At 42.9% G+C, this 25,006-nt stretch overlaps 1 protein-coding gene across 1 annotated transcript in view; it reads right to left on the bottom strand.

The window, feature by feature from the left end:
- The window catches only part of FLT1 (fms related receptor tyrosine kinase 1), a 157,729-nt gene that overhangs the window by 45,598 nt on the left and 87,125 nt on the right, over positions 1-25,006 (bottom strand). The window contains exons 7-10 of the mRNA XM_075337366.1: positions 22,148-22,322; positions 19,275-19,392; positions 3,961-4,130; positions 3,708-3,864 (exon numbers count right to left, since the gene is read on the bottom strand). Of these exons, the coding sequence (XP_075193481.1) occupies positions 3,708-3,864; positions 3,961-4,130; positions 19,275-19,392; positions 22,148-22,322 (620 nt within the window). The remainder of the gene's footprint in view (positions 1-3,707; positions 3,865-3,960; positions 4,131-19,274; positions 19,393-22,147; positions 22,323-25,006) is intronic.

The following is a 25,006-nucleotide window of genomic DNA, read 5'->3' as shown; positions in this document are numbered from 1 at the left end:
TTGTTGTGTATTTCCCCACCCGTTTATTTTGCCTGCCTTGTGTTGTCTTATTGTAGTGGCAAGACTAGCATCTCACTGGCCTTCACTTGCCAGGGTGAGTTTAGGGTCAGCAAGGGCCTAGGCTCATGACTGGCGCAAGGAGGGAAGGAGCCATCTAGGGACATTAGTGAGTGCAGGGATCAGCCTCAGCTGAGTGTTGGGAGGTGATCCCGCTCCCCTCTACCTAGCGTGAGGGCCCACCTTTGTATTGTTTTCCTGGTATACCATTTGTGTTGCTCACTCGCCAGGGATCCTCCTATCATCCGGTATGACTCTACACTGGTGTTTCTGCTATGTTGTGCCTTTCTTTGAGAGTCCTCCCATAACCAGGCACAAAACCTGCAGTCACATTGTGACAGCGAAACTGCACAGTGACTCAGGTAAGGGCCAGGTAAGCATAATTTAACAAATATAAAAAAAAAAGTGTATATATATATATATATATATATATATGTATAGATAGATATATACAAAGTTATAGACTGAGGAAGGCATGTGATCACACTGTAGGCTGCCATAGAGGGTGTGGGGGTTTACAAGCAGGCCACTGTGTCCTGCGAAGGCTATATGCTATATGTATACACTGCTAGGACTCTATCAGACACATATATTTTGGCAAATGTGTTTTATTACAATATTTTATTTCTTTGAGAAATTCTTCATCATTAGATCTTCATTAAATAGTATTAATTAGTATTATTTTAATTATTATTTTTTTAGTAACTTTAAATAACGGATAGAAAACGAATCCTGTGTCTCAAACTAAAGATAAAGGACTGTAGTTTCAGCACCATAGACAGCCGCCTGCATTATAACAATTCACTTCCCTGCTAAACAAAGTACAACCCCAGTTATTTATATTAAAACAATACGATTATTAGGATATTTTCTTGCTTGGAACAAAACATATTCTGGAATTAGTGGTTTGGTTTGTCTTTAGTGCATAAATAGCATAAAAAAGCAGTTCCCAAACATATCAATATTAGATACCAAGTATATGTAAGTAGGTAACTCCTAATGTGATACAAAAATTGCATATATGTTGTATATATATATATATATATATTTTTTTTTTTTCAAAAAAATTAGAAGGCAGCACTCCACTTCTCTTTCAAATAAAATCCTCTTTAATGGCCCAAATCACAGGACATTTTGGTCAAAGGTTGACCTTTTTCCAACAGTGTTCCACTCCAAGTGGAGTGCTGCCTTCAGATTTTTTGGAAATATTGAAGGGACGGGTAGGATGCTGATGTGAAGGATTTTGCACCCAAGTTATTTTTAAGTGCTGCCATGAAATTTATTTTTATATATATCTATATATATATCTATATCTATATATATATATATTATATATCTATCTATCTATCTATCTATCTATCTATCTATCTATCTATCTATCTATATATATATATATATATATATATATTTATTTTTTTTTTTTTTTATTAATATACAATATAAAAAAATATATAGAAAATACATTTTTTAATTATTATTATTATTATTTTTAAATATATCTTTTATTATATACACATGACATTTCTAAACTTTATTATTGATAATATAACCTATTCTTAGGATAACATCAATATCAGATCGGTGTGGGGTCGAATTCTAGAACCGCCCCCGATTAGGGTGGGCAGTGTCGTACTAGAGGTAGCACAGCGCCATACGTTGTCTAGTGGCCATGAATGGTACTGCACTTGTATGATAGAGACATTGCAGTGAAATTCATAGACCCTGCACATTTACACCCCACTGCCATCCAGCCTTTTTCAATCAGATGATTGGTCAGGGTGCTGGGAATTTGAAACTCACTGATCCAATAATGATAATAGAGCATTAATATTAAATCTCCAGAAAACCCCTTTAAATGCTAATATTCGGGCTGGTTGCTCATCCTATACTAGGAGCTTACTGCATACTTGTATACAGTGATGTTGGCTCATATCAGACCTCCTGTGATTTCTCGTTCACTTCATAGACTACACTGTGCCATAAACAAAACCACAACATCTACGCTCAGACCCTCAGGTCAGCGTCTTTGGAATTGTATTTTTTTATACTTCTATATCTGTATTTCGGGAATGCTTTCCCTGGTTAGAAGTAGCAGATGTAATAATACTTTATTGCCACTATCTACTATCAGATCCCTGGGAGGCTTCTGGAAAATGAAATATTGTTTCCTGTTGTTGTAATTTTTTTGTGTTGTTTATTTAATATTGGAAAAAGGAACGATTTATATAATTACAGGAGTTTTAGTTAAAAAAAACAAACAAACAAAAAAAAAAAAATCTTTTCTCAGCCGTACGCATTAAAACCAGATGGCGAATTGCATAAGGAATTTTTTTTTGTTTTTTTACTTAACATCAAATTCCAATCTGGATTCAAGGGCTTAATATTCCATTATAAAGCTTTGTCTGTGTAATGAGAAAAATAACCACAGCAAGTCTCCATCCCGATCACTGTCAGCATGGAGCTTTACAAATATTTACTCAGTATTGTAATTTTGTCAATATGTTTGTCCTTTGTTATGTGGACCTCAACATAGGAAACAAGAATTTATTCCAAGACACAGCCATAGAATACCCTGTTTCCCCGAAAATAAGACCTAATGACCAGACTCCGAACAATTACAGTTAGCAAGTGTCAATGATGAATGGGCTCTCACACAGAGATCTGCATCGCTGTCAGATTCCTCGCTGTTCCAGTTGCATTACACTGGAGCTCTCACAAACAGATCAAGTACCAGTATCACTTTGCGCAAGTGATACTGATTCCAATCACTATGGGCCGAAGCACTGATTGGAACAGAGCACTGATTGGAACAGAGCACTTATTGGAACAGAGCACTGATTGGAGCAGAGCACTGATTGGAGCAGAGCACTGAGTGGAGCAGAGCACTGAGTGGAGCAGAGCACTGTTTGGAGCAGAGCACTGTTTGGAGCAGAGCACTGATTGGAGCAGAGCACTGATTGGAGCAGAGCACTGATTGGAGCAGAGCACTGATTGGAGCAGAACACTGATTGGAACAGAGCACTGATTGGAGCAGAGCACTGATTGGAACAGAGCACTGATTGGAGCAGAGCACTGATTGGAACAGAGCACTGATTGGAGCAGAGCACTGATTGGAGCAGAGCACTGAGTGGAGCAGAGCACTGATTGGAGCAGAGCACTGAGTGGAGCAGAGCACTGTTTGGAGCAGAGCACTGATTGGAGCAGAGCACTGATTGGAGCAGAGCACTGATTGGAACAGAGCACTGATTGGAGCAGAGCACTGATTGGAGCAGAGCACTGATTGGAGCAGAGCACTGAGTGGAGCAGAGCACTGTTTGGAACAGAGCACTGATTGGAACAGAGCACTAATTGGAGCAGAGCACTGATTGGAGCAGAGCACTGATTGGAGCAGAGCACTGATTGGAGCAGAGCACTGATTGGACCCCCACTCTATTTAAACTCTTCATCAACATAATTGCGCAATAAGAATGAATGCAGGCTCGGATACACTATTCTAGTGATCAATGGGGGTCCTAGCAATCCACCATTAATAATATGTACAGACAAATTGGTGTAATGGAAATTAAATTATTACTTTTTAGAAATACAACTTGATGCGAGAATCTCCACAGGTTCTTATAAATGTGCCGCAGCCGCGTCTATTCACCTACCTTGAGCCAAAGTGGTTTCGCGTGCATGGACGCCATGTCCACGTTACTCTGGGTGGTGGAACGCCAAACACCGTACAAGTCAGCGTTTGCCTGCTGCTCAGCGTGTACGGCTGTGGTTCTTGAATTGACATGGATTTCTCATATATTTTTGGCTTTACTGTAAAATAGGAAAAAAATTAAGATGTCACTCTAGACCGGATCAGGAGCCCATTGACCAGGACCGTGAGAGACAGAGAAAGGGCAAACAACATACCATTGACTATGAGGCTCATGGTTATATTTTTCACAAGATTCCACTGCTTCAGTTTCAGCGACACTGTGTAATCTCCTGCATCTTCTTCAGCAACATCCTTTATAGTTAAGACATTGTTGTGTATTATGTACCGTGCACATTTGTCTGCCGCCAGTAAGTTATTTTTCCACCTAAGACACAAAGTGAACACATTTGGTAAGCACGCGGCTTAAAAAGGTATCATTTTAACAATTAATGCACTGGTGATAGCTCTTTATAGCCCTTAAAGTTGGGCTTTTGTGCTAAATGACTTATCCTCAAACTGTCCCCGTTGGCATTCTTCAATCTGCTTTGGTTTTTGATGGCAAGAACTGCACCACTATCTATTCTTAATATCAAAAATGCTAAAATCTTTAACGAACTTGACTCTGTCAATGAAATCCACTGGAATTTATTATGACTTTTCTTAAACCCCACTCCCTAAAAATGGAAGCCACGACGATAATGCAATTTTACCTGACTAACGGAAGGGTTGTTCACTACTTTTACATTGATGGCCTACACTAAGGGGTACTTTGCACACTACGACATCGCAGGTGCGATGTCGGTGGGGTCAAATCGAAAGTGACGCACATCCAGCGTCGCTGTCGACATCGGAGTGTGTAAATCGTTTTTGATACGATCAACGAGCGCAAAAGCATCGAAATCGTATGATCGGTGTAGCGTCAGTCATTTCCATAATTTTGGAAGGACCGATGTTACGATGTTGTTCCTCGTTCCTGCGGCAGCACACATCGCTGTGTATGAAGCCGCAGGAGCGAGGAACATCACCTTACCTGCGTCCCGCCTGCAATGAGGAAGGAAGGAGGTGGGCGGGATGTTTACATCCCGTTCATCTCCACCCCTTTGCTTCTATTGGCCACCTGCCGTGTGACGTCGCTGTGACGCCGCACGACCCCCCCCTTAGGAAGGAGGCGGTTCGCCGGCCAGAGCGACGCTGCAGGGCAGGTAAGTGCATGTGAAGCTGCCATAGCGATAATGTTCATTACGGCAGCTATCACAAGATATCGCACCTGCGACGGGGGCGGGCACTATCGCGCTTGGCATCGCAGCATTCGGCTAGCGATGTCGTAGTGTGCAAAGTACCCCTTAGGATAGGTCATCAATGTCTGATCGGCTGAGCTCTGACACTCTGCACCACCGCTGATCAGCTGTTCTCAGTCCTGGCAACAGCAGCAAGCAGCCAGAAATGCTCAATTCTGGAGCTGCTCCATTTTCTGATAGTCACCGGACCGTGTACTGCTCATCAGGCTCCTATTGATTAGAATAGTTGGTGGATTTGCAGAACCTGGCCACAGCCTCTATCAGAAGACTGAGCAGCTCTGGGACTGAGAATTTCCGGGAATCTGCTGTCGCAACCAAGAACAGCTGATCGGAAGGGATGCGGGGTGTCGGACCTCAGCCGATTAGACATTGATGACCTATCCTAAGGTAAGATAGGCCATCAAAGTATGGGACAACCTCGTTAAATAAAGAGTCTAATTATTGGATACGATTAATTAGAAAGGATAAAAAGGGTTTAAAAACAGGTGATTAGATTAAAAAACGGGTTTGGAAAGGGTTCTTTACACTAAAAGTAGTCTAACTTTGGAATGCTATGGTTAAGAGAATAACAGCATTTGAACAGGTTTTCCAGGGGATAAAACTTACTTTTTAAAGTGTTCAGACCAATAAAAAAAAATAATACGCACCTTCACTGATCTTCCCAGCTCCCATTCTCCCATTCTGACCCTCAGTGTTTCCGGTTTGTTATTTCTGGTTTCATCTCATCACACCAGAATTCTTTCTCAGCCAATCACTGGTTGAGGTAGGTCAGTGAACGGCTGAATTGGCAGTTCTAGCCTCTATCGTTGTGTTGAAATGGAACCAGCAAGAAGAGACATGTGAGGATTTGATAAGAGTCAGAACAGGAGCTGTTGAGATTATTGAAGGGGTGGATAATTTTTAGACTGCACTTACATGTTGCATTTTTTTGGGGGGGGGAAGCTGTTGTGCCACAATGTTTAAAAATCATATTCTAAAGGGTGCTTTACACGCTGCAACATCGCTAGCGATAGCTAGCGATGTCGTGCGCGACAGCACCCGCCCACGTCGTACGTGCGACATGTGGTGATAGCTGCCGTAGCGAACAATATCGCTACGGCAGCGTCACACGCACATACCTGTTCAGCGACGTCACTGTTGCTTCAGAACAATCCCTCCTTCAAGGGGGAGATGCGTTCGGCGTCATAGCGACGTCACAAAACGTCCGTCTAATAGAAGAGGAGGGGAGGAGATGAGCGGCCGGAACATGCCGCCCACCTCCATCCTTCCTTCTTGCGGTGGACGCAGGTAGGATGATGTTCGTCGTTCCTGCGGTGTCACACACAGCGATGTGTGGTGCTGCAGGAACGACAAACCACCAGCGGCATGCACTACCAACGATATTATGAAAAGGAGCGACGTGTCAACGCTCAACGATTTTTGACGTTTTTGCGATCATTGATAGTCGCTCCTAGCTGTCACATGTTGCGATGTCGCTAACGACGCCGGATGTGCGTCACAAACACCGTGACCCCGACGATATATCGTTAGCGGTGTCGCAGCGTGTAAAGCCCTCTTAAAGCTAGCAATTCAACTGGGATTATAGAAAAAAAATGATAAAAAACAAAGCCTCAAGGAGAACTAGATGAACTAATGATCTAACTAAATTGAAGGAGTTTTTTTCACCTGTGACACAATCAAAAAATTATCAGAACTTTTTTTAGCCTTCTTCCCGACCTCATAACTCGGAACACATTTTCAACTATGTAATATGATGGAAAAAGGCATTGTTTTTCTCCAACCTATGTGTCTACTGGTGCCAAATATTTGCTAGTGTAAACCAAGACTTTCTAGTTAAATCCATTAGTGAGCATAAATGCTGCTTATGAGACTTAATGACTGGGGAGGTTTAAGACTCGTACCAAAAAGCTTTCCTGCATTTTGTACCTCGCTCCTGAGCCAAATGGCTCAAAGGGGAATGAAATTCCATTGTAAAACGTGATCGCACACTGCATGGGGCATGTCGCACATGGATGTTATAAATTATCCCATTTCTTTAATACAAACATTATGTTTCTCTCCTCTATTTATAGCAGGGTTCAGCCACCCAGCCGACCCTCATTTTACTAATAGAACTTACAAACTCCACAAAAACATAACCGCTTATTTTTAGAACGTGGAATTCGGAACATTTGTGAAAAATAAATGTCTTACTTTCACACAAATCCCCTTCTTAACCCCTAATATTATGACCCCTGCATTCATTGCATGGGAAATAACGCACGAGGATGACTAAGCGTAAGTTTAAATCCTTTGTTCCTTTTTTTGGTGGGATCTAAATATAACCATATTTAACAAATTTTGGTCCTCTGGGCACAGGAATATCTCAAAGAACAGCTCTAGGAAATTTCAGTTTTACCTTGGTGAAATCTAGGTTATGTAGCTCGATAGCTTGAAGTAGTTGTCTTCTTTAAAAAGCCTGGATTTTAAAGGCTAGAAAAACATAAGCTGAGCACAGGACATTTTGATTTTGGGAGATGTAGGGACCCCCAGCAGTTGTGGAGCCACGTTTAAAGGGGTTGTTCACTACTTTTACATTGATGGCCTATCCTTAGGATAAATCAAAAAAGATGTGGGTGTGCACCACCGCTTTGTACCGTATGCTGGTGCCAGGGAGGAGTGTGCCTGATCCGGTCAACAAGCCACTGCATTGGTCCAGGGTGCGTGTCGAAACAGAATGAAGATCCAAATAGTCCCAAGTAGAAAGAAAGCCATGGCACTCACAGTAAAAGTCCAAATCTTTTCTTTATTCATTCCATGGAGTAAGGTAAAATAGCGGTAAGAGGGCCGGGTGCAGGCCCCCTGGGGACGACGGCCGTTTCGTATCTCCTGGTACTTCTACGGGTCCACCATGTGGACCCGTAGAAGTACCATGAGGTACATAACGCCCGTCGTCCCTAGGGAGCCTGCACCCGGCCCTCTTACTGCTATTTTACCTATCCTTAGGATAAGTCATCAATATCTGATCGGCCGGGGTCCAACACCCCGCACCCCTGCCAATAAGCTGTTTTTGGTCCCGGCGGCAGCCTCAGGCAGCTGAAAATGCTCAATTCTGGAGCTGCTCCGTCTTCTGATAGTGGCCGCGGCCGGGTACTGCACATCCAACTCCCATTCTAATCAACAGGAGGCGGATGTGCAATACCCGGCACCAGCCACTATCAGAAGACGGAGCAGCTCCAGAACTGAGCATTTCCGGCTGCCTGCTGCCGGGACCGAGAACAGCAGATCAAGAGGTGGGTGTGGGGTGTCAGACCTCTGCTGATCAGACATTGATAACCTATCCTAAGGCAGGCTTTACACGTTGCAACATCGGTAACGATATATCGTCGGGGTCAAGTCGTTAGTGACGCACATCCGGCGCCGTTACCGACTCGCAGCGTGTAAACCCTAGGAGCGACGATCACCAATCGCAAAAACGTCAAAAATCGTTGATCGGTGACACGTCGCTCCTTTTCATAATATCGTTACGGCTGCCGGTACGATGTTGTTTGTCATTCCTTCAGCATCACACATCGCTATGTGTGACACCGCGGGAACGACAAACATCTCCTTACCTGCCTCCACCAACAATGTGGAAGGAAGGAGGTGGGCGGGATGTTATGTCGGCCCCTCCGCTCCTATTGGCCGGCCGCTTAGTGACGTCGCGGTGACATTGCTGTGACGCCGAACGCACCTCCCCCTTGATGGAGGGATTGACATCGCCGACCAGGTATGTGCATGTGACGCTGCCGTAGCGATAATGTTCGCTACGGCAGCAATCACCACATATTGCTTGTGACGGAGGCGGGTGCTATCGCGCTCGACATCGCTAGCAATTGCTAGCGATGTCGCAGCTTGTAAAGCCCGCCTTAGGATATGCCATCAATATAAAAGTAGGGTATAATCTCTTTAATTTTTCTACAGAAAACAAAGAATTACACAATTCTAATTGTAATTAATAGGCTGCACCAACTTTCTGGGTCCTCCAGGAATTTTGAAATGTGATAAACTCTGGAAAATAAAACCTCATGGAGCCCAGTCATTATTTTTCAACAATGGAAGGATTTTTTTTTTTTTTTTTACTTATTATTAGTGTTGAGTGAGAGTGCTTGCCACCCGATCGAGCATCAGGGTGCTCGTATATTCGATTTGCTCGGCTCAGTATTGCGGGAGCTTAAATGTGTCATTCGTGAAACAAGGACTATAAAGCATAGGCTTCCTTCACTGCATGATGTGACCAGGCACCCCAGTGAGAGCCATTCGCAGTCTCTAAATGGCTGTCACTAGGGTTAAAGCGATGTTTTTGGATGGAGTGCATCAAAGAAAGAAAAAAAACTCTGCCTTCCCTCCCCCCGGATATGCTCTCTTTGTGGTTGGCTGTATGTGGGCGAAGAGATGAAGTGACTTCAACTATAGTCATTTCAGAGCGTCTGACCTGCTCAACTCAAGGACCAAGCAGCTGAGCATTTCAGTGCTCGCCTATCACTAATGCTAACCACTCGATCAAGCATCGTGGTGCTCGGGTAGGCTCGGTGCTTGGCCCAGTGCAAGCTGTTTGCAGTCTCTGAATGAATCATTCTAGGGGTAAAAACAATGTGGCAAGAAGTGCAGTGCTAACAAGCTATTTTCTATAAGGTTTGCAAGCGCTGCTCTGAAGCTAGCCGGATCTGGACAGCTTTGGGGCACCAAAGTGGTGGAACCCCCACAGACAATTGTCCTTTTCATCCATTATTCCTACAAATAATGCTTAGGATTCCTGAGGTTGAATTTTTTGAAGATTCCACATAATAGTTGAGATTTCTTCTAATTAGAGATGAGCAAACCTAAATGGTAAAGTTCAGGGTTCGGACCGAACGCAAACTTTACAAAAAAAAACAGAGTCCAAGTTCCTATGCTTTACGCATACAAACCACTTGACCGAGCATCGGTGTGCTTGGGTACACTCGATGCTTGGCCCAGTGCGAGTCAGTTGCAGTCTCTGAATGGCTATTTCTGGGCGTAAAAGCAACGTAGCCAGTCTCCTAGGCAAGAAATTCAGTACTAACAAGCTCTTTTCTATAAAGCTTGTAAGTGCTGCTCTGAAGCTAGCCAGATCTGGATAGCTTAGGGGCACCAAGGTGGTGGAGCCCCCACGGACAGTTGTCCTTTAGTCCATTTGTCCTACAAATAATGCTTAGGATCCCTGAGGTTGGATTTTCTGAAGATTCCACATAATAGTTGAGACTTCTTTTAGTTAGAGATGAGCAAACCCAAACTGTAAGGTTCGGGGTTCGTACCAAACACAAACTTTACAAAAAAATCAGTGTCTGAGTTCCTATGCTTTACGTATGGAAACCACTAGGCTAAGCATCGGTGTGCTTGGGTACGCTCGATGCTCGGCTTAGTGTGAGCCGCTTGCAGTCTCTGAATGGCTCTCACTGGGGGTAAAAACAACATTTTCGGATGTAGTGTGTCCAAAAATCTAAATAAAAAACCCCGTCCTCCCTGTTTATGGCCAGCTGTTTGTTGAAGAAGAGCCAAACTGCCCAATCAGTGACTTCCAATGGGGTTCAGGTCAAGTCCAAGTCCCAAACTGAACTTTATATAAAGTCCGGCTGAACCCGGCGAACCTGAACTTCAACGGGTCCGTTCATTTCTACTTCTAATGTCTCATTTGGGATATATTCCCATATAATAAGGAGAAATGTGGTTTTAGCAAGGGAACTAAGTCGATAAAGTCAACCACAAATAGTGGAGTGGACAGGTAGGTATCTATGAACAATGAAGCCATTTTCCAAGATACTGATCCCTATAGACACCACGCTGGACACAAGAGACCTTGTTATAAAGCACTTGGATTTCAATTATGAGAAGGGACAGGAAAAACATCATTAATTGTTCAGAGTTAATAGAATGATGTGAACTGGAATACCTTCACTGCAGCAAAACCTTATGGGAAACACGAGTCCGTGACCCTAGAGCATGATTAACATTTGATTGTCTTCCTTTACTATTTTAGGAACAGAAAGTATGGAGGCAATTCCCCTTCACTTTACTTGTTTTCCGAATTGGATCTGTCACGCAAACCTTTGTTTTGGGTTTAATACATCAGGCCGGTCGGGGGGCTGCTAAGCTCCAGATAGCATTGTTTATTAAAGGTGTTTGCGTCTTAAATTTTCGATTTTAGAATATTCTGCATTACTGCCAAGAACTGACTACAATAGTTAATTTAGGTAAGCCACAGGAAGAATGGGTGCACAATACCAATGACGAAGGTTGAAGCGCTAAAAATATTCTTGATGAGCATTTTATTAATCGACTATTGTCATATTCCAGTGCACCAAAGTGTCATAATGTAGTCTATGAATTGCGGTAAATTTATGGTTGTGATATGGCTTGAATTAGTTTCCTCATAGGTAAAAAGTTGCAAGTAGAGATGAGCGAACCTATTCGGTTCGCATTTGCCAATTGAAGATTGGTACAAGCCGTAGCTGGTTCATTTGGGCTCGGCTTACCGAACACTTTGCTCAAAAGTCGGCAATGTTCGGTAAGTGTTCGTTTGCAGAAATTCCACCCCCGGCCCCATCACAGCCATGTCAAGTATTGGCATGACTGTCATGGGCCACGAAAATCACAGCAGAAGGGTTAAAGCACGATATACTAACCGAGTCTCAGCACCAAATATGCACCTCCTGGAAGAAAACTGCACCGAAACGGCGGTAAAACCGTTTTTGTGCATTTTTTTTGCCAAGAGATGACGATTTGGTGCTGAAATTTTTACACCATATTCCTGCACCCAATCTACACCTGCTGACAATAAATTGCATCATGCTGCATGCACCAGAGACTCGGTAAGTATGTCCTGCTTTATTTTCTTTCTTTTACAGCCCCCAACCCTATTTTACAACACATAAGTTTGACCTCCCATTAAATTCAAAGGGCTCAGCATGTTCGATGAACTGTTCCCTCTTTGTACCATTAAAAGCTAGTTTCGAAAAGGATTTAAAAAATTCATACATTTTTAATCTTCTCAGATTCCTTAATAACAGGGTCGGTACCGCAGGACTGGCGCATATCAAATGTGGTGCCAATATTCAAAAAGGGGACAATAACTGAGCCGGGAAATTATAGGCCGGTAAGTTTAACCTCTACGGTTGGTAAAATCCTTGAGGGTTTCTTGAGAGATGCTATACTGGAGTATCTCAAGAAAAATAACCTTATGACAGAGTATCAACATGGCTTTATGAGGGATCGATCCTGTCAAACTAATTTGATCAGCTTCTATGAAGAGGTAAGTTCAAGCCTGGACCAGGGAAATGCAGTGGATGTTGTGTATATGGACTTTTCAAAAGCTTTTGATACGGTGCCACAAAAAAGGTTGGTACATAAAATGAGAATAATGGGGATAGGGGAAAATATGTGTAACTGGGTTAAAAACTGGCTCAGTGATAGGAAACAAAGGGTGGTTATTAATGGTACGTACTCGGACTGGGTCTCAGTTCATAGTGGGGTACCACAGGGGTCAGTATTGGGCCCGCTTCTTTTCAACATATTTATAAATGACCTTGTTGGGGGCATGCGGAGTAGAATTTCAATATTTGCAGATGATACTAAACTCTGCAGGGTAATCAATACACAGGAGGATAATTTTATATTACAGGGAGATTTATGTAAATTGGAGGATTGGGCTGAGAAGTGGCAATTGAAGTTTAATGTAGATAAATGTAAGGTCATGCACTTGGGTAGAGGAAATAACATTTATGATTATGTACTTAATTGTAGAACACTGGGTAAAACAGACACAGAAAAAGACTTGGGTGTATGGGTGGATGGTAAACTTCACTTTAGTGGACAGTGTCAGGCAGCTGCTGCCAGGGCTAATAAAATAATGGGATGTATTAAAAGAGGTATAAGTGTTCATGAGAAAAATATAGTTCTACCTCTGTACAAGTCACTAGTGCGACCGCACTTAGAATACTGTGTACAATTCTGGTCACCGATATATAAGAAGGACATAGCTGAACTGGAGAGGGTGCAGAGAAGAGCGACCAAGATTATTAGAGGAATGGGTGGGCTGCAATACCAAGACAGGTTATTAAACTTGGGGTTATTTAGTTTGGAAAAACGAAGGCTTAGGGGGGATCTAATCACAATGTATAAATATATGAGGGGACAGTACAGAGTCCTTTCCAAAGATCTTTTTACACCTAGGCCTGCGACTGGAACACGGGGGCATCCGCTACGTCTTGAGGAAAGAAGGTTTAATCATAATCACAGACGAGGATTCTTTACTGTACGAGCAGTGAGACTGTGGAGCTCTCTGCCGCATGGTGTTGTAATGAGTGATTCACTACTAACATTTAAGCAGAGCCTGGACGCCTTTCTTGAAAAATGTAATATTACCAGTTATGTATATTAGATTTTATGACAGGGTATTGATCCAGGGAACTAGTCTGATTGCCGGATGTGGAGTCAGGAAGGAATTCTTTTCCCTATTGGAGCTTGTTTGCCACATTGGGGTTTTTTTGCCTTCCTCTGGATCAACATGTTAGGCTACGGGTTGAACTAGATGGACTTAGAGTCTCCCTTCAACCTTAAAAACTATGATACTATGATGATACATTTAAAAAAACAAACATATAGGTGTGGATGGACGACTTACAGTATATAGTTCAATGCACGGCACAATATTCCATAGAGTTTGGATATATGCACCCTAGGTCTGCAGATGAACAAATGTGAACCAAGCCTAACAAGGCTGTAATTTTGCCATAGTCATTTACAATCTTCTCTCCCATATGTAATATTTGGACATTTACAGCAATTTAATTGTAACTTCAAGGAATCAAATTCATAGACCCCCCTCTTACAGATTTTCGCTAAGATATTGGATCTCCCTCTATTGATCCCATGCAGCAGATTTTGAGCCCTCCAATGCCGACTTCCGGATTGCTCAGTGGGTATACGGCCAATTACTGCACTGGCAGCTGTTGCCTGCATCTTTATTAGCGCTGTTTTTCATGTGTAGTGCACACATATTCAATGGTACTGTACAAGTGTTATAGTCCCTATCATGTGACACATGGTGTTTATGGATTATCGGAAGACACTTAAGGGTGCTTTACATGCTGCGACATCGCTAACGATATATCGTTGGGGTCACGGTGTTTGTAACGCACATCCGGCATCGTTAGTGACATCGCAGCATGTGACAGCTAGGAGCGACGATCAATGATCGCAAAAACGGCAAAAATCGTTGATCGTTGACACGTTGCTCCAAATCATAATGTCGTTGGTGTTTCATTCCGCAGGTTGTTCGTCGTTCCTGCTGGCAGGAACGACGAACATCATCCTACCTGCGTCCACTGGAAAGGAGGAAGGAAGGAGGTGGGCGGCATGTTCCGGCCGCTCATCTCCTCCCCTCCTCTTCTATTGGGCGGCCGTTTTGTGACGCTGCTGTGACGTCGCTGTGATGCCGAACGCACCTCCCCCTTGAAGGAGGGATTGTTCGGCGGTCACAGCGATGTCGCTGAACAGGTATGTGCGTGTGACGCTGCCGTAACGATAATGTTCACTACGGCAGCGATCACCACCCTTTAATCCCAGTAGAAAATCCACCAAAATAAAAAAAGAACAAATACGTAAAAACTCCATTCCGATCTCATCCCTTGTCACAATCAAACTCAAAACTCAATCGCTATAAAGAAACTGTACTTACACCTAACCCCCATGTTGGTATTCATTATTGCATTTATCACAAAGCGTTGCTTTAAAGAGGTTGTCCCCTAGTTTTACATTGATGGCCTATACTTAGGATTGGTCATCAATGCCTCATTGGCTGGGATGTGACACCCGATACACCAATCGATCAGCTGCTCTCGGTGCCGGCGGCATCAGCCGGAAATGCTCAGTTCTGGAGCTGCTCTCTTTTCTGATAGTGTCCACAGCCAGGTACTGCACATCCGCATCCCATTTAAATCAATAGGAGGTGGATGTGTAGTAAACGGCTGTGGCAACTATCAGTTGACGGGGCAGCTCCACAATTGAGCATTTCCAGCTGCCTGTTACCGCCGCCAGCACCACAAACAGCTGATCGGTGAGGGATATCGAACCTCAGCTGATCAGACAATGATGACCTATCCTAAAGACAGGCCATCAATGTAAAAGTAGTGGACAACCCATTTAAAGAGAATCTGATACATACTGCACGATTTACAGGCAGCATGTATCAGCCACTGGCTGCATGATCTCAGCCACGTATGTTTGGTTCTGCAGCATTTCAGGGAGAAACACTTTAAAAGCCGCAGGTGACCGAGCTGCACTGGAGACTAGTTGGACAGTACACACACGCAGGAAGACACCTGTCAATCCTCGGCAGTGGGCAGGAAGAAGCCGCCAGGGACCCCCCCTGTGTTGCGGCCAAAGTTGCCCTGTAGCCCTAGCCTTATGTGTAAAAACCCTGCCTGGAAAGAAATTTTCCCCTGCCTTTCAAAACTTCTCAGGACACTTTCTCCAGTTAAATAGAACTTTTACATGTTACTTTCAATCACATAAATACAAGTCACTGCCTCGTGCATAATCAGCAAAATCATCTGCTCCGATCATTTCTGTAATCTGATTGTTACTGTGTGTTTGATCTCTGCCTTCTTTAAATCAGAGACATAAGAGGCGGCTTTACATGCTGCGAAATCGATAGTGATGTCGCTCGTGAAAGCACCCGCCCCCGTCGTTTGTGCATCATGGGCAAATCGCTGCCCGTGGCGCACAATATCGCTAGTACCCGTCACACGGACTTACCTTCCCAGCGACGTCGCTGTGGCCGGCAAACAGCCTCTTTTCTAAGGGGGAGGTTCGTGCGGCGTCACAGCAACGTCACACGGCAGGCGTCCAATAGAAGCGGAGGGGCGGCGAGCAGCCACATTATCGACACGCCCACCTCGTTGCCGGAGGACGCAGGTACGCTGTTGTTCATCGTTCCTGCGGTGTCACACATAGCCATGTATGCTGCCTCAGGAACAATGAACAACCTACGTCCACAACGACCAACGAAATTTTAAAAATGAACGACGTGTCAATGATCAGGTGAGTATTTTTGATCGTTTACACTCACTCAGAGCTGTTACACGCAACGACGTCGCTAATGACGCCAGATGTGCGTCACGAATTCCGTGACCCCGACGACATATCGTTAGATACAGTTAGGTCCAGAAATATTTGGACAGTGACACAATTTTCGCGAGTTGGGCTCTGCATGCCACCACATTAGATTTGAAATGAAACCTCTACAACAGAATTCAAGTGCAGATTGTAACGTTTAATTTGAAGGTTTGAACAAAAATATCTGATAGAAATTGTAGGAATTGTCACATTTCTTTACAAACACTCCACATTTTAGGAGGTCAAAAGTAATTGGACAAATAAACCAAACCCAAACAAAATATTTTTATTTTCAATATTTTGTTGTGAATCCTTTGGAGGCAATCACTGCCTTAAGTCTGGAACCCATGGACATCACCAAACGCTGGGTTTCCTCCTTCTTAATGCTTTGCCAGGCCTTTACAGCCGCAGCCTTCAGGTCTTGCTTGTTTGTGGGTCTTTCCGTCTTAAGTCTGGATTTGAGCAAGTGAAATGCATGCTCAATTGGGTTAAGATCTGGTGATTGACTTGGCCATTGCAGAATGTTCCACTTTTTTGCACTCATGAACTCCTGGGTAGCTTTGGCTGTATGCTTGGGGTCATTGTCCATCTGTACTATGAAGCGCCGTCCGATCAACTTTGCGGCATTTGGCTGAATCTGGGCTGAAAGTATATCCCGGTACACTTCAGAATTCATCCGGCTACTCTTGTCTGCTGTTATGTCATCAATTGAAAGCCATGCATGCCCATGCCATCACGTTGCCTCCACCATGTTTTACAGAGGATGTGGTGTGCCTTGGATCATGTGCCGTTCCCTTTCTTCTCCAAACTTTTTTCTTCCCATCATTCTGGTACAGGTTGATCTTGGTCTCATCTGTCCATAGAATACTTTTCCAGAACTGAGCTGGCTTCATGAGGTGTTTTTCAGCAAATTTAACTCTGGCCTTTCTATTTTTGGAATTGATGAATGGTTTGCATCTAGATGTGAACCCTTTGTATTTACTTTCATGGAGTCTTCTCTTTACTGTTGACTTAGAGACAGATACACCTACTTCACTGAGAGTGTTCTGGACTTCAGTTGATGTTGTGAACGGGTTCTTCTTCACCAAAGAAAGTATGCGGCGATCATCCACCACTGTTGTCATCTGTGGACGCCCAGGCCTTTTTGAGTTCCCAAGCTCACCAGTCAATTCCTTTTTTCTCAGAATGTACCCGACTGTTGATTTTGCTACTCCAAGCATGTCTGCTATCTCTCTGATGGATTTTTTCTTTTTTTTCAGCCTCAGGATGTTCTGCTTCACCTCAATTGAGAGTTCCTTAGACCGCATGTTGTCTGGTCACAGCAACAGCTTCCAAATGCAAAACCACACACCTGTAATCAACCCCAGACCTTTTAACTACTTCATTGATTACAGGTTAACGAGGGAGACGCCTTCAGAGTTAATTGCAGCCCTTAGAGTCCCTTGTCCAATTACTTTTGGTCCCTTGAAAAAGAGGAGGCTATGCATTATAGAGCTATGATTCCTAAACCCTTTCTCCGATTTGGATGTGAAAACTCTCATATTGCAGCTGGGAGTGTGCACTTTCAGCCCATATTATATATATAATTGTATTTCTGAACATGTTTTTGTAAACAGCTAAAATAACAAAACTTGTGTCACTGTCCAAATATTTCTGGACCTAACTGTATGTCGTTGCGTGTAAAGCCCCCTAAAGATTAACACAAAAATACACTTTAAAGGGAATCTGTCACCAGTTTTTTTCCACGTAATCTGAGAGCAGCATAATGTATAGACAGAGACCCTGATTCCAGCGCTTTGTCACTTACTGAGCTGCTTGCTGTAGCTTTGATAAGTGACACATCATTGGAATCAGTGTCTCTGCTTCTACATCATGCTGCTGCTCTCAGATGTAGTAGATTTTCCCTTTAAAGCAGAGATCCTCAACTTTAGTTCCCAAGCCCCTCCAAGAATGAACATTTTTGAGATTTCCTTAGTACTGCACAGGTTATAGTTTAATCACCTGCACTGGTGATGATTCCAATACTTGTGCAATGCTAAGGAAATCCTGAAAACATGCACTGTTGGTGGGCCTTTAGGACTGGAGTTGGGGAACCCTGCTTTAAAGAGAATGTGTCAGCAGGTTTTTGCTATGTAAGCTGAAGCCAGCATGCTACTAGAGTTAACACAAATATTTCAGGGATGCCTGTGTTGCCACAGTCCGATCTGATGCTATGTTTGTATAACCAGAAGGACTTCTCAATGTTCGGATTACAAAGTCAGGAGCAGGGCAGTCCAGCATGCCCCCTCCTGTGACTGACACCTCATTGTCAATGTACAATCTCTATAGCGAGCCTGATGTGGGCGGGGACAGGTCTCTCAGCTCTGCTACATGACTAAAGCTAAAAATTCTGATTGTGTCAGAACCGCTGCACCCAGTAATCTAAGTGATATATCCTTGGATTCAGGGTCTCTTTGCCTACATTATGATGCTCTCAGATGAGGTAGCAAAAACCTGCTGACAGATTCCCTTTAAGGCTGTCATAAGTAGAGCCAAGTCTGATTTTCTAAAACTCGCCGTGAATCCTGATTGCTTTGTTACTGAATGGAGCGTTACAAAATGAAAAAAATAAGTAAAGAAATGTAATTCATTAAAATACTTGTTACTTTGTATTTTGCAGCTAGAATAGAAACTTGGCAAAGTGTCGTTAGGAAAAATAGTTGAATCAGCATGTCCTACAACAAAAAAAGCCCAAAGTATAAATATAGTCTGGCAATAGCTGCGAAAGGACATGACTCATTGAAAGGAAAGCCCGAAGTGGTGTCTATTCATAAGCTAGAATGGCCAAATTGCTCAATATTACAGGAAAAAAAGAGGGTAACCCATCGTGCCTGTGACAAGGTCACCAAAATACTACGAATTAGGGCTCATGCGTATGGCGAGCAGAGAATATATGGCAGCACAAGCTACCGAATCTCATCACACCTCCACAATGCACTGTGTTTTGGAGCCATGGGGAGGCATAAAGGGGTACAGTATGGCCATATAGAATTTTTGGGGGGGTCTTAATTTACTTAATAATGAAATACTCTACGTACCATGTGATTTCTGGAGGAGGAAATGCTCTGACTTTAACAGCAATGCGATAAGATTTCTGACCCACCATCGCTTCTAAGACACCTGTCCTTCGAGGTTTGGCATTGATATAAGGATGAGCTACAAAGAAAAGTAAAAGGAAAAATAACATTAAAGTTCTCTGGTGCCTGTGATCTACACAGGCAGACTCAGGCGTTGACCTGCTGTTAATCTCTGCTAGTCTGCTTGATAAGCTCCTTTGATCACATGCTGCGGGGGAGCCAATCAAATCTGCTCCCCTCCTATATATGCTGGCTGGATACTTCCATTACTGCCAGCTATAGTTTATCTTAGTTGGTCTGGGGAAGTGTGGTGATCCAGACTATCTGGTGTGACACCTATTGTTGTGTGTGGTCGTAAAGTTAACCCTTGTTGCCTTTTTGTTTCTACCCTCCTGCTCTTGTTTTTCTCCTGAGTCTCTCTTTGTATATTTCTGTGTGTGCAGTGTGTTAGAGTTTTAGTTTTCCCTTGTCTGTCCTTATCTGTTTACCATTTCGCTCCAGCCCTGTCCCTCCTTGGTGGGAGTGGGGTATTAGAGTACTATTTCTCAGGAGTATAGAAAAGTACGGGACTCCGGCGTCTACACCATTAGGAGTAATCTGGAGATGAAGGATAGCCTAAGGTCCCATAAAGTAAAAGACAGCAAAAGAGCCCCCTGTCCCTCGCTATCCCAATGTAACATCGTGATATCTGGACAATCACTTTAAACTACTGCAATTTATCACCTTAAAGGCTTTGGACACCTCTGACATGGAAAAAAGGATTTTGACATGTTAGTCTTTAGTGGTTACCTTTAGTTAATGAAACTATACTAAGTTACAGCGTACCATCGTCATTCCATCATTCATTTTCTGATGTCCTGATATTCAGTTTGCAGCCTGATCCAAATTTTAGTTGTTTTTTTGTGAATGTCGCTCACTGTGGCAGTGTCCCTAGGCTGGATGTGAGTATCCAGGGTGCTGCTGTCTTCATTTACTTTCATGTATCAGCACAAATCAAATACTGCACTTATTTCTTATACTTTATCCCTTGTCTATAGAGTGTTTTCTCTGCTCTCCATAAAGCTTTAGATGCTTTCTCCCCTCTCTCCATTGCATATTCATATATAAACCCCCTTTCCCTCCTTTTTGCTATTTTTAACACTGAGAGAATGGGGTGGAGGTGGGGGGCAGAGAGAGACATCAGGAGCAAGATTGCAGACTGGTATTGTTTTACCTTGAAGTGCTGCCATATTCCACAGAAAACGTGTTTAAACAGGGCGGTGGGCTACGGTTCCCACCTGGCTGCTCCCCACCCCACTCCAGTTGATTGAATGGTCTCAAACACACATGGAAGAGGCTTGTCAATCAACCTCAGTGGTCGGAAGAAGCCAGCAGGGAACTGCATCGGATTAGTCAGCTCTCTCACTATAGTCCCAGTCTGGTGTTTAGTTCAGCAGCGTTTTAGAGTAAAACACACCAGGGTTTGATCATGCTCCCCGTGGTTTGGGAAGCATGACCCTAATGACCGGCTCCCATTAGACAGCCTGTTCAGCAACCCAGTGTGGACCAGCTATAAACACCAGGAAAGTCGCAGGAAATAATAGTGTTGTGTATTTTACATACATGAAAATGTTTGAGCATGTATGACATGGAAAGGTGAGGTCCACTAGAGCAAGAGCCGCTCTTATCCGCAGCCTCTCTGGATAACAAAACTAACATAGGAATAATGTATTTTTTAAAGGGAACTGGTCAGTTCCCCTCTTCTCTCCAACCGAGCAGCAATGATACCTGTATGCCCGAATTCCCTCCCCAACCAGCCCTGTATGACGCTATTTACTAATATGGATGTTTATAAAAACGACATAAACCTCGCTGTTCCTTGACTAGTCACAGGGGCATTGTTTCCAAAGACTAGTCGGCCCTCTTTCCAGGTTATCACTCCGCTGTGGAATTGATAATATGATTTCCATCACCGCCAGCTAATGGAAATCTCGCACATGCGCACAGCTCATTTCCCCCGCATCAGCGCTCCTCAGGAGCGGGGTGGCTCTTCCCAGCTTCATTAACTGTATTGTGCATGACCGGAAGTTCAGAGGACATGTACATGAGTAGACTTCTGAACTTCCGTGAAGCCAAGAAGCACCACCCTGTTTCTGATACACACTGACGCAGCTGAAATGAGCCGTGCGCATGCGCGAGATTTCCAGTAGCTGGCAGTGATAGAAATCATGTTATCATGTCCATAGAGGCGTGATATCACGGAAAGAGGGCCGACTAGTCTGGGGAAACAACGCCACTGAAATCAGTCACAAGCCTAATTATCATAGGGACAGAGAAGTTTACAAGTCGTTTTTTTTAAACATTCATATTAGTGGATAGCGTTATGCAGGGCTGGATATGGAGGGAAATCGGGCACACAGGGATCAATGCTGCTGGGCTGGAGGGCAGAGAAGACCTGACCAGTCTCCCTTTAAAAAAATGCTATTTTTGTTATCCAGAGAATGAGACTGCGGATAAGAGCGGCTCTTGCTCTAGTGGACCTCACCTTTCTATGTAACGGATGCTCAAGCATTTTCATGGAATTTGGGTATACAGATATCATTGCTGCTGGGTTGGAGGGCAGAGGGGATCCCTTAATAAAAGACATTTTGCCTATGTTATTTTTGCTATCCAGAGAATGAGGCTGCTGATAAGAGTAGCTCTTGCTCTAGTGGACCTCACCTTTCCATGTAATAGATGCTCATTTTCATGGAATTTTGGTATACAGGTATGAATGCTGCTAGATTGGAGGACGGAGGGGACCTGACAGTTTCCCTTTTAAGTAAAATTTATTGTGATATCATATGAAATCTTACCATGAACACGGACTGTTGTATTGACGGTCTTGGTGGATGGCCCATTTTTCGCAGTGCAGGTATAGAAGCCTTGGTCAATGCTCATCACATTGTGAATAATTAACATGCTGTACACTAGCGCCTCCGAGTCTGATAAGACAACCCTTTTTATTATGGAAGCCTGTTTGCCGAATTTCTAGAAAAAAGGGGGATATAATTACAAAGTGGCTCTCTATGTGATATCTGCCTCATCCCTTTATTTACATACGGTAATGTACATGTTATTATGGCTATATACAAACATTTGCTTGTTATTTGTAGTTACTTTATAGCATTTGTTTTATATTATTTTATAGCATTTATTTTACATTATTTTATAGCATTTATTTTACATTATTTTATAGCATTTATTTTATATTATTTTATAGCATTTATTTTATATTATGTTATAGCATTTATTTTATATTATTTTACATTATTTTATAGCATTTAATTTATATTATTTTATAGCATTTATTTTATATTATTTTATAGCATTTGTTTTGTTTTATTTTATATGGGCATAAAAAATTATATTAAAAAAATCCTAAATAATTTATTTTGAATAATTAACACGCTGTACACCAGCGCCTCTGAGTCTGATAAGACAACCCTTTTTATTATGGAAGCCTGTGTGCCGAATTTCTAGAAAAAAGGGGGATATAATTACAGAGTGGCTCTCTATGTGATATCTGCCTCATCCCTTTATTTACATACGGTAATGTACATGTTATTATGGTTATATACAAACATTTGCTTATTTGTAGTTACTTTATAGCATTTATTTTATATTATTTTACATTATTTTATAGCATTTATTTTATATTATTTTATAGACTTTATTTTATATTATTTTACATTATTTTATAGCATTTCTTTTACATAATTTTATAGCATTTATTTTATATTATTTTATAGCATTTATTTTATATTATTTTATAGCATTTATTTTACATTATTTTATAGCATTTATTTTATATTATTTTATAGCATTTATTTTATATTATTTTATAGCATTTGTTTTGTTTTATTTTATATGGGCATAAAAAATTATATTAAAAAAATCCTAAATAATTTATTTTGTATTTTCGTGGTGCGGATATCCTGTTTCCATACTAGCTGCAGACATTTCTTCGGTGCTTTTGAGTTACCCATGGCAAAATATTGACACAGCGCTTTCACTTTGGAAAGGAAATGCTGTGCACAATCCGTCCAGTGCACAGTCGATGGGTCACGTCATCCATCAGATCCTGACTAACTGGATTAAGCGATGGCTCTACACAAATGGGGGGGGGGGGCGTTCTGTCTGGCAGGGAGAATTAATGCTCCTAATGGACATCGCCTGTTTGCTTAATAAGCCTAGATCCTAATGTATTATCACAGGTGACAACCCAAAAATTTAAAGGGGTATTGTGACTTCAGCAACTAAGTAATGCTCATTGTATAAAAGAAAGTTCTACAATTTCCTGCACTTTTGGTTTGTGTTTTTCAGGATCTCTGATTGCATCATTCAATAGGAATCTTTTTTTTGTTTAAAAGGACAGTTTTACATAATGGAGTAGTGGTATGTCGGTGTAGCACCCACGGGACAAGGGGTTAAAAATACTCGTCGCCGGGCCGGTGATGTTGGGTCTGGGGATGTCACGGGTGGCCTTGCCCGACTTCGTGGCCTTGAGGCGTACAATAAAAGGGGAAGGATGATGGAGAATGGGATGAAAGTTTGTCTCATGATGCCTTGTGTGGTACGCGGCCAGGGTGATATCCTCCGGGGCTGATGGTGTCGTAGCAAAGATGGTTCTGCTCCCCACAGGTGGAGTGGGCCCCGGGAAGACGAAGAGGGATGTAATGGCCACTGGCGTTGAAGCGCTGGGCACCAGCAATGAAGGATGGACATGGCAGTTGCGGTACCAGATCTTTACTCACTGTCCTTTGATTGCCTGGGAGTACCGGTCTCTGCCATGATGGGTTCCAATAAGTTAGAGGCAGTCACTGGTATTTGTCCTTTCCCAAGGGATGTCCCTCCAGAAGTGAGGAACCTGGGCTGAGCTTCCTGCTCAAAGCCTCAGGTACCGTGAAGAAAGAAAGAAGAAGAAGGTGGTGTCGTGCTGCCAGAACTGAAGTCCCAACTTGACTGAAGTTTGTGTAAGAGTTGCTCCTACTTCTACCCCAAGTGGTCCCTGCCCCCCAGGTGGTTGTGTCCTAGTGACCGGGAAAGTTCCATGCATCGTGATGGCCACCCCCAGCCTACCCTAGTCCAGGCCCCAGTGAGAAGGTACCTAAGCTGTATGTAAGGTGAAATGTGAAAACACCGGCGGTTAACCCCCTCCTTACCCGAGATGAAAACTGCACCTTAAGTGAGGTGCAGTACCCTGTGGTGACTGAAGCCTCAGGGAAACACATAGGCGCATGTCACCTAATAAAAATTATACCTTTTTATAGAGATCCAATGTACTAGTAATGAGAAATAGAAGCCGTATGCAAATTAACCCACAAGTGCATTGAGGGTGTGTCTTTGAACTTGGAGGATGCTAAGACACGCCTCCAGTTCACTTCCAGCCTGATTTGCATATTTCTTCAGCGCTAGAATTCTCCTGACCGGCACATCGGATCTCTACACAAAAGATATAATTTTTTTTGGGGTGGGACAAGTACCCATACAGTCATACCCTGTCCCATGTAAACACCTCCTCTTATAATTGTGGATAAAAATCTCTCCATGTCAAGTGATGATCAATCAGGTGCATGGCTCGTTACAATTACAGTTGTGTCCTGATACAAACCATTCACCTAATTTTCTATCACATGATCAGCGCAGGAGTAAGATATTAAAGCATCACTTGG

The sequence above is a fragment of the Anomaloglossus baeobatrachus genome, chromosome 2 (assembly GCF_048569485.1).
Source record: "Anomaloglossus baeobatrachus isolate aAnoBae1 chromosome 2, aAnoBae1.hap1, whole genome shotgun sequence".
NCBI lineage: Eukaryota > Metazoa > Chordata > Amphibia > Anura > Aromobatidae > Anomaloglossus > Anomaloglossus baeobatrachus.
Note: the sequence above shows the minus strand (reverse complement) of the source record. Positions and strands in the feature narration are given on the sequence as shown.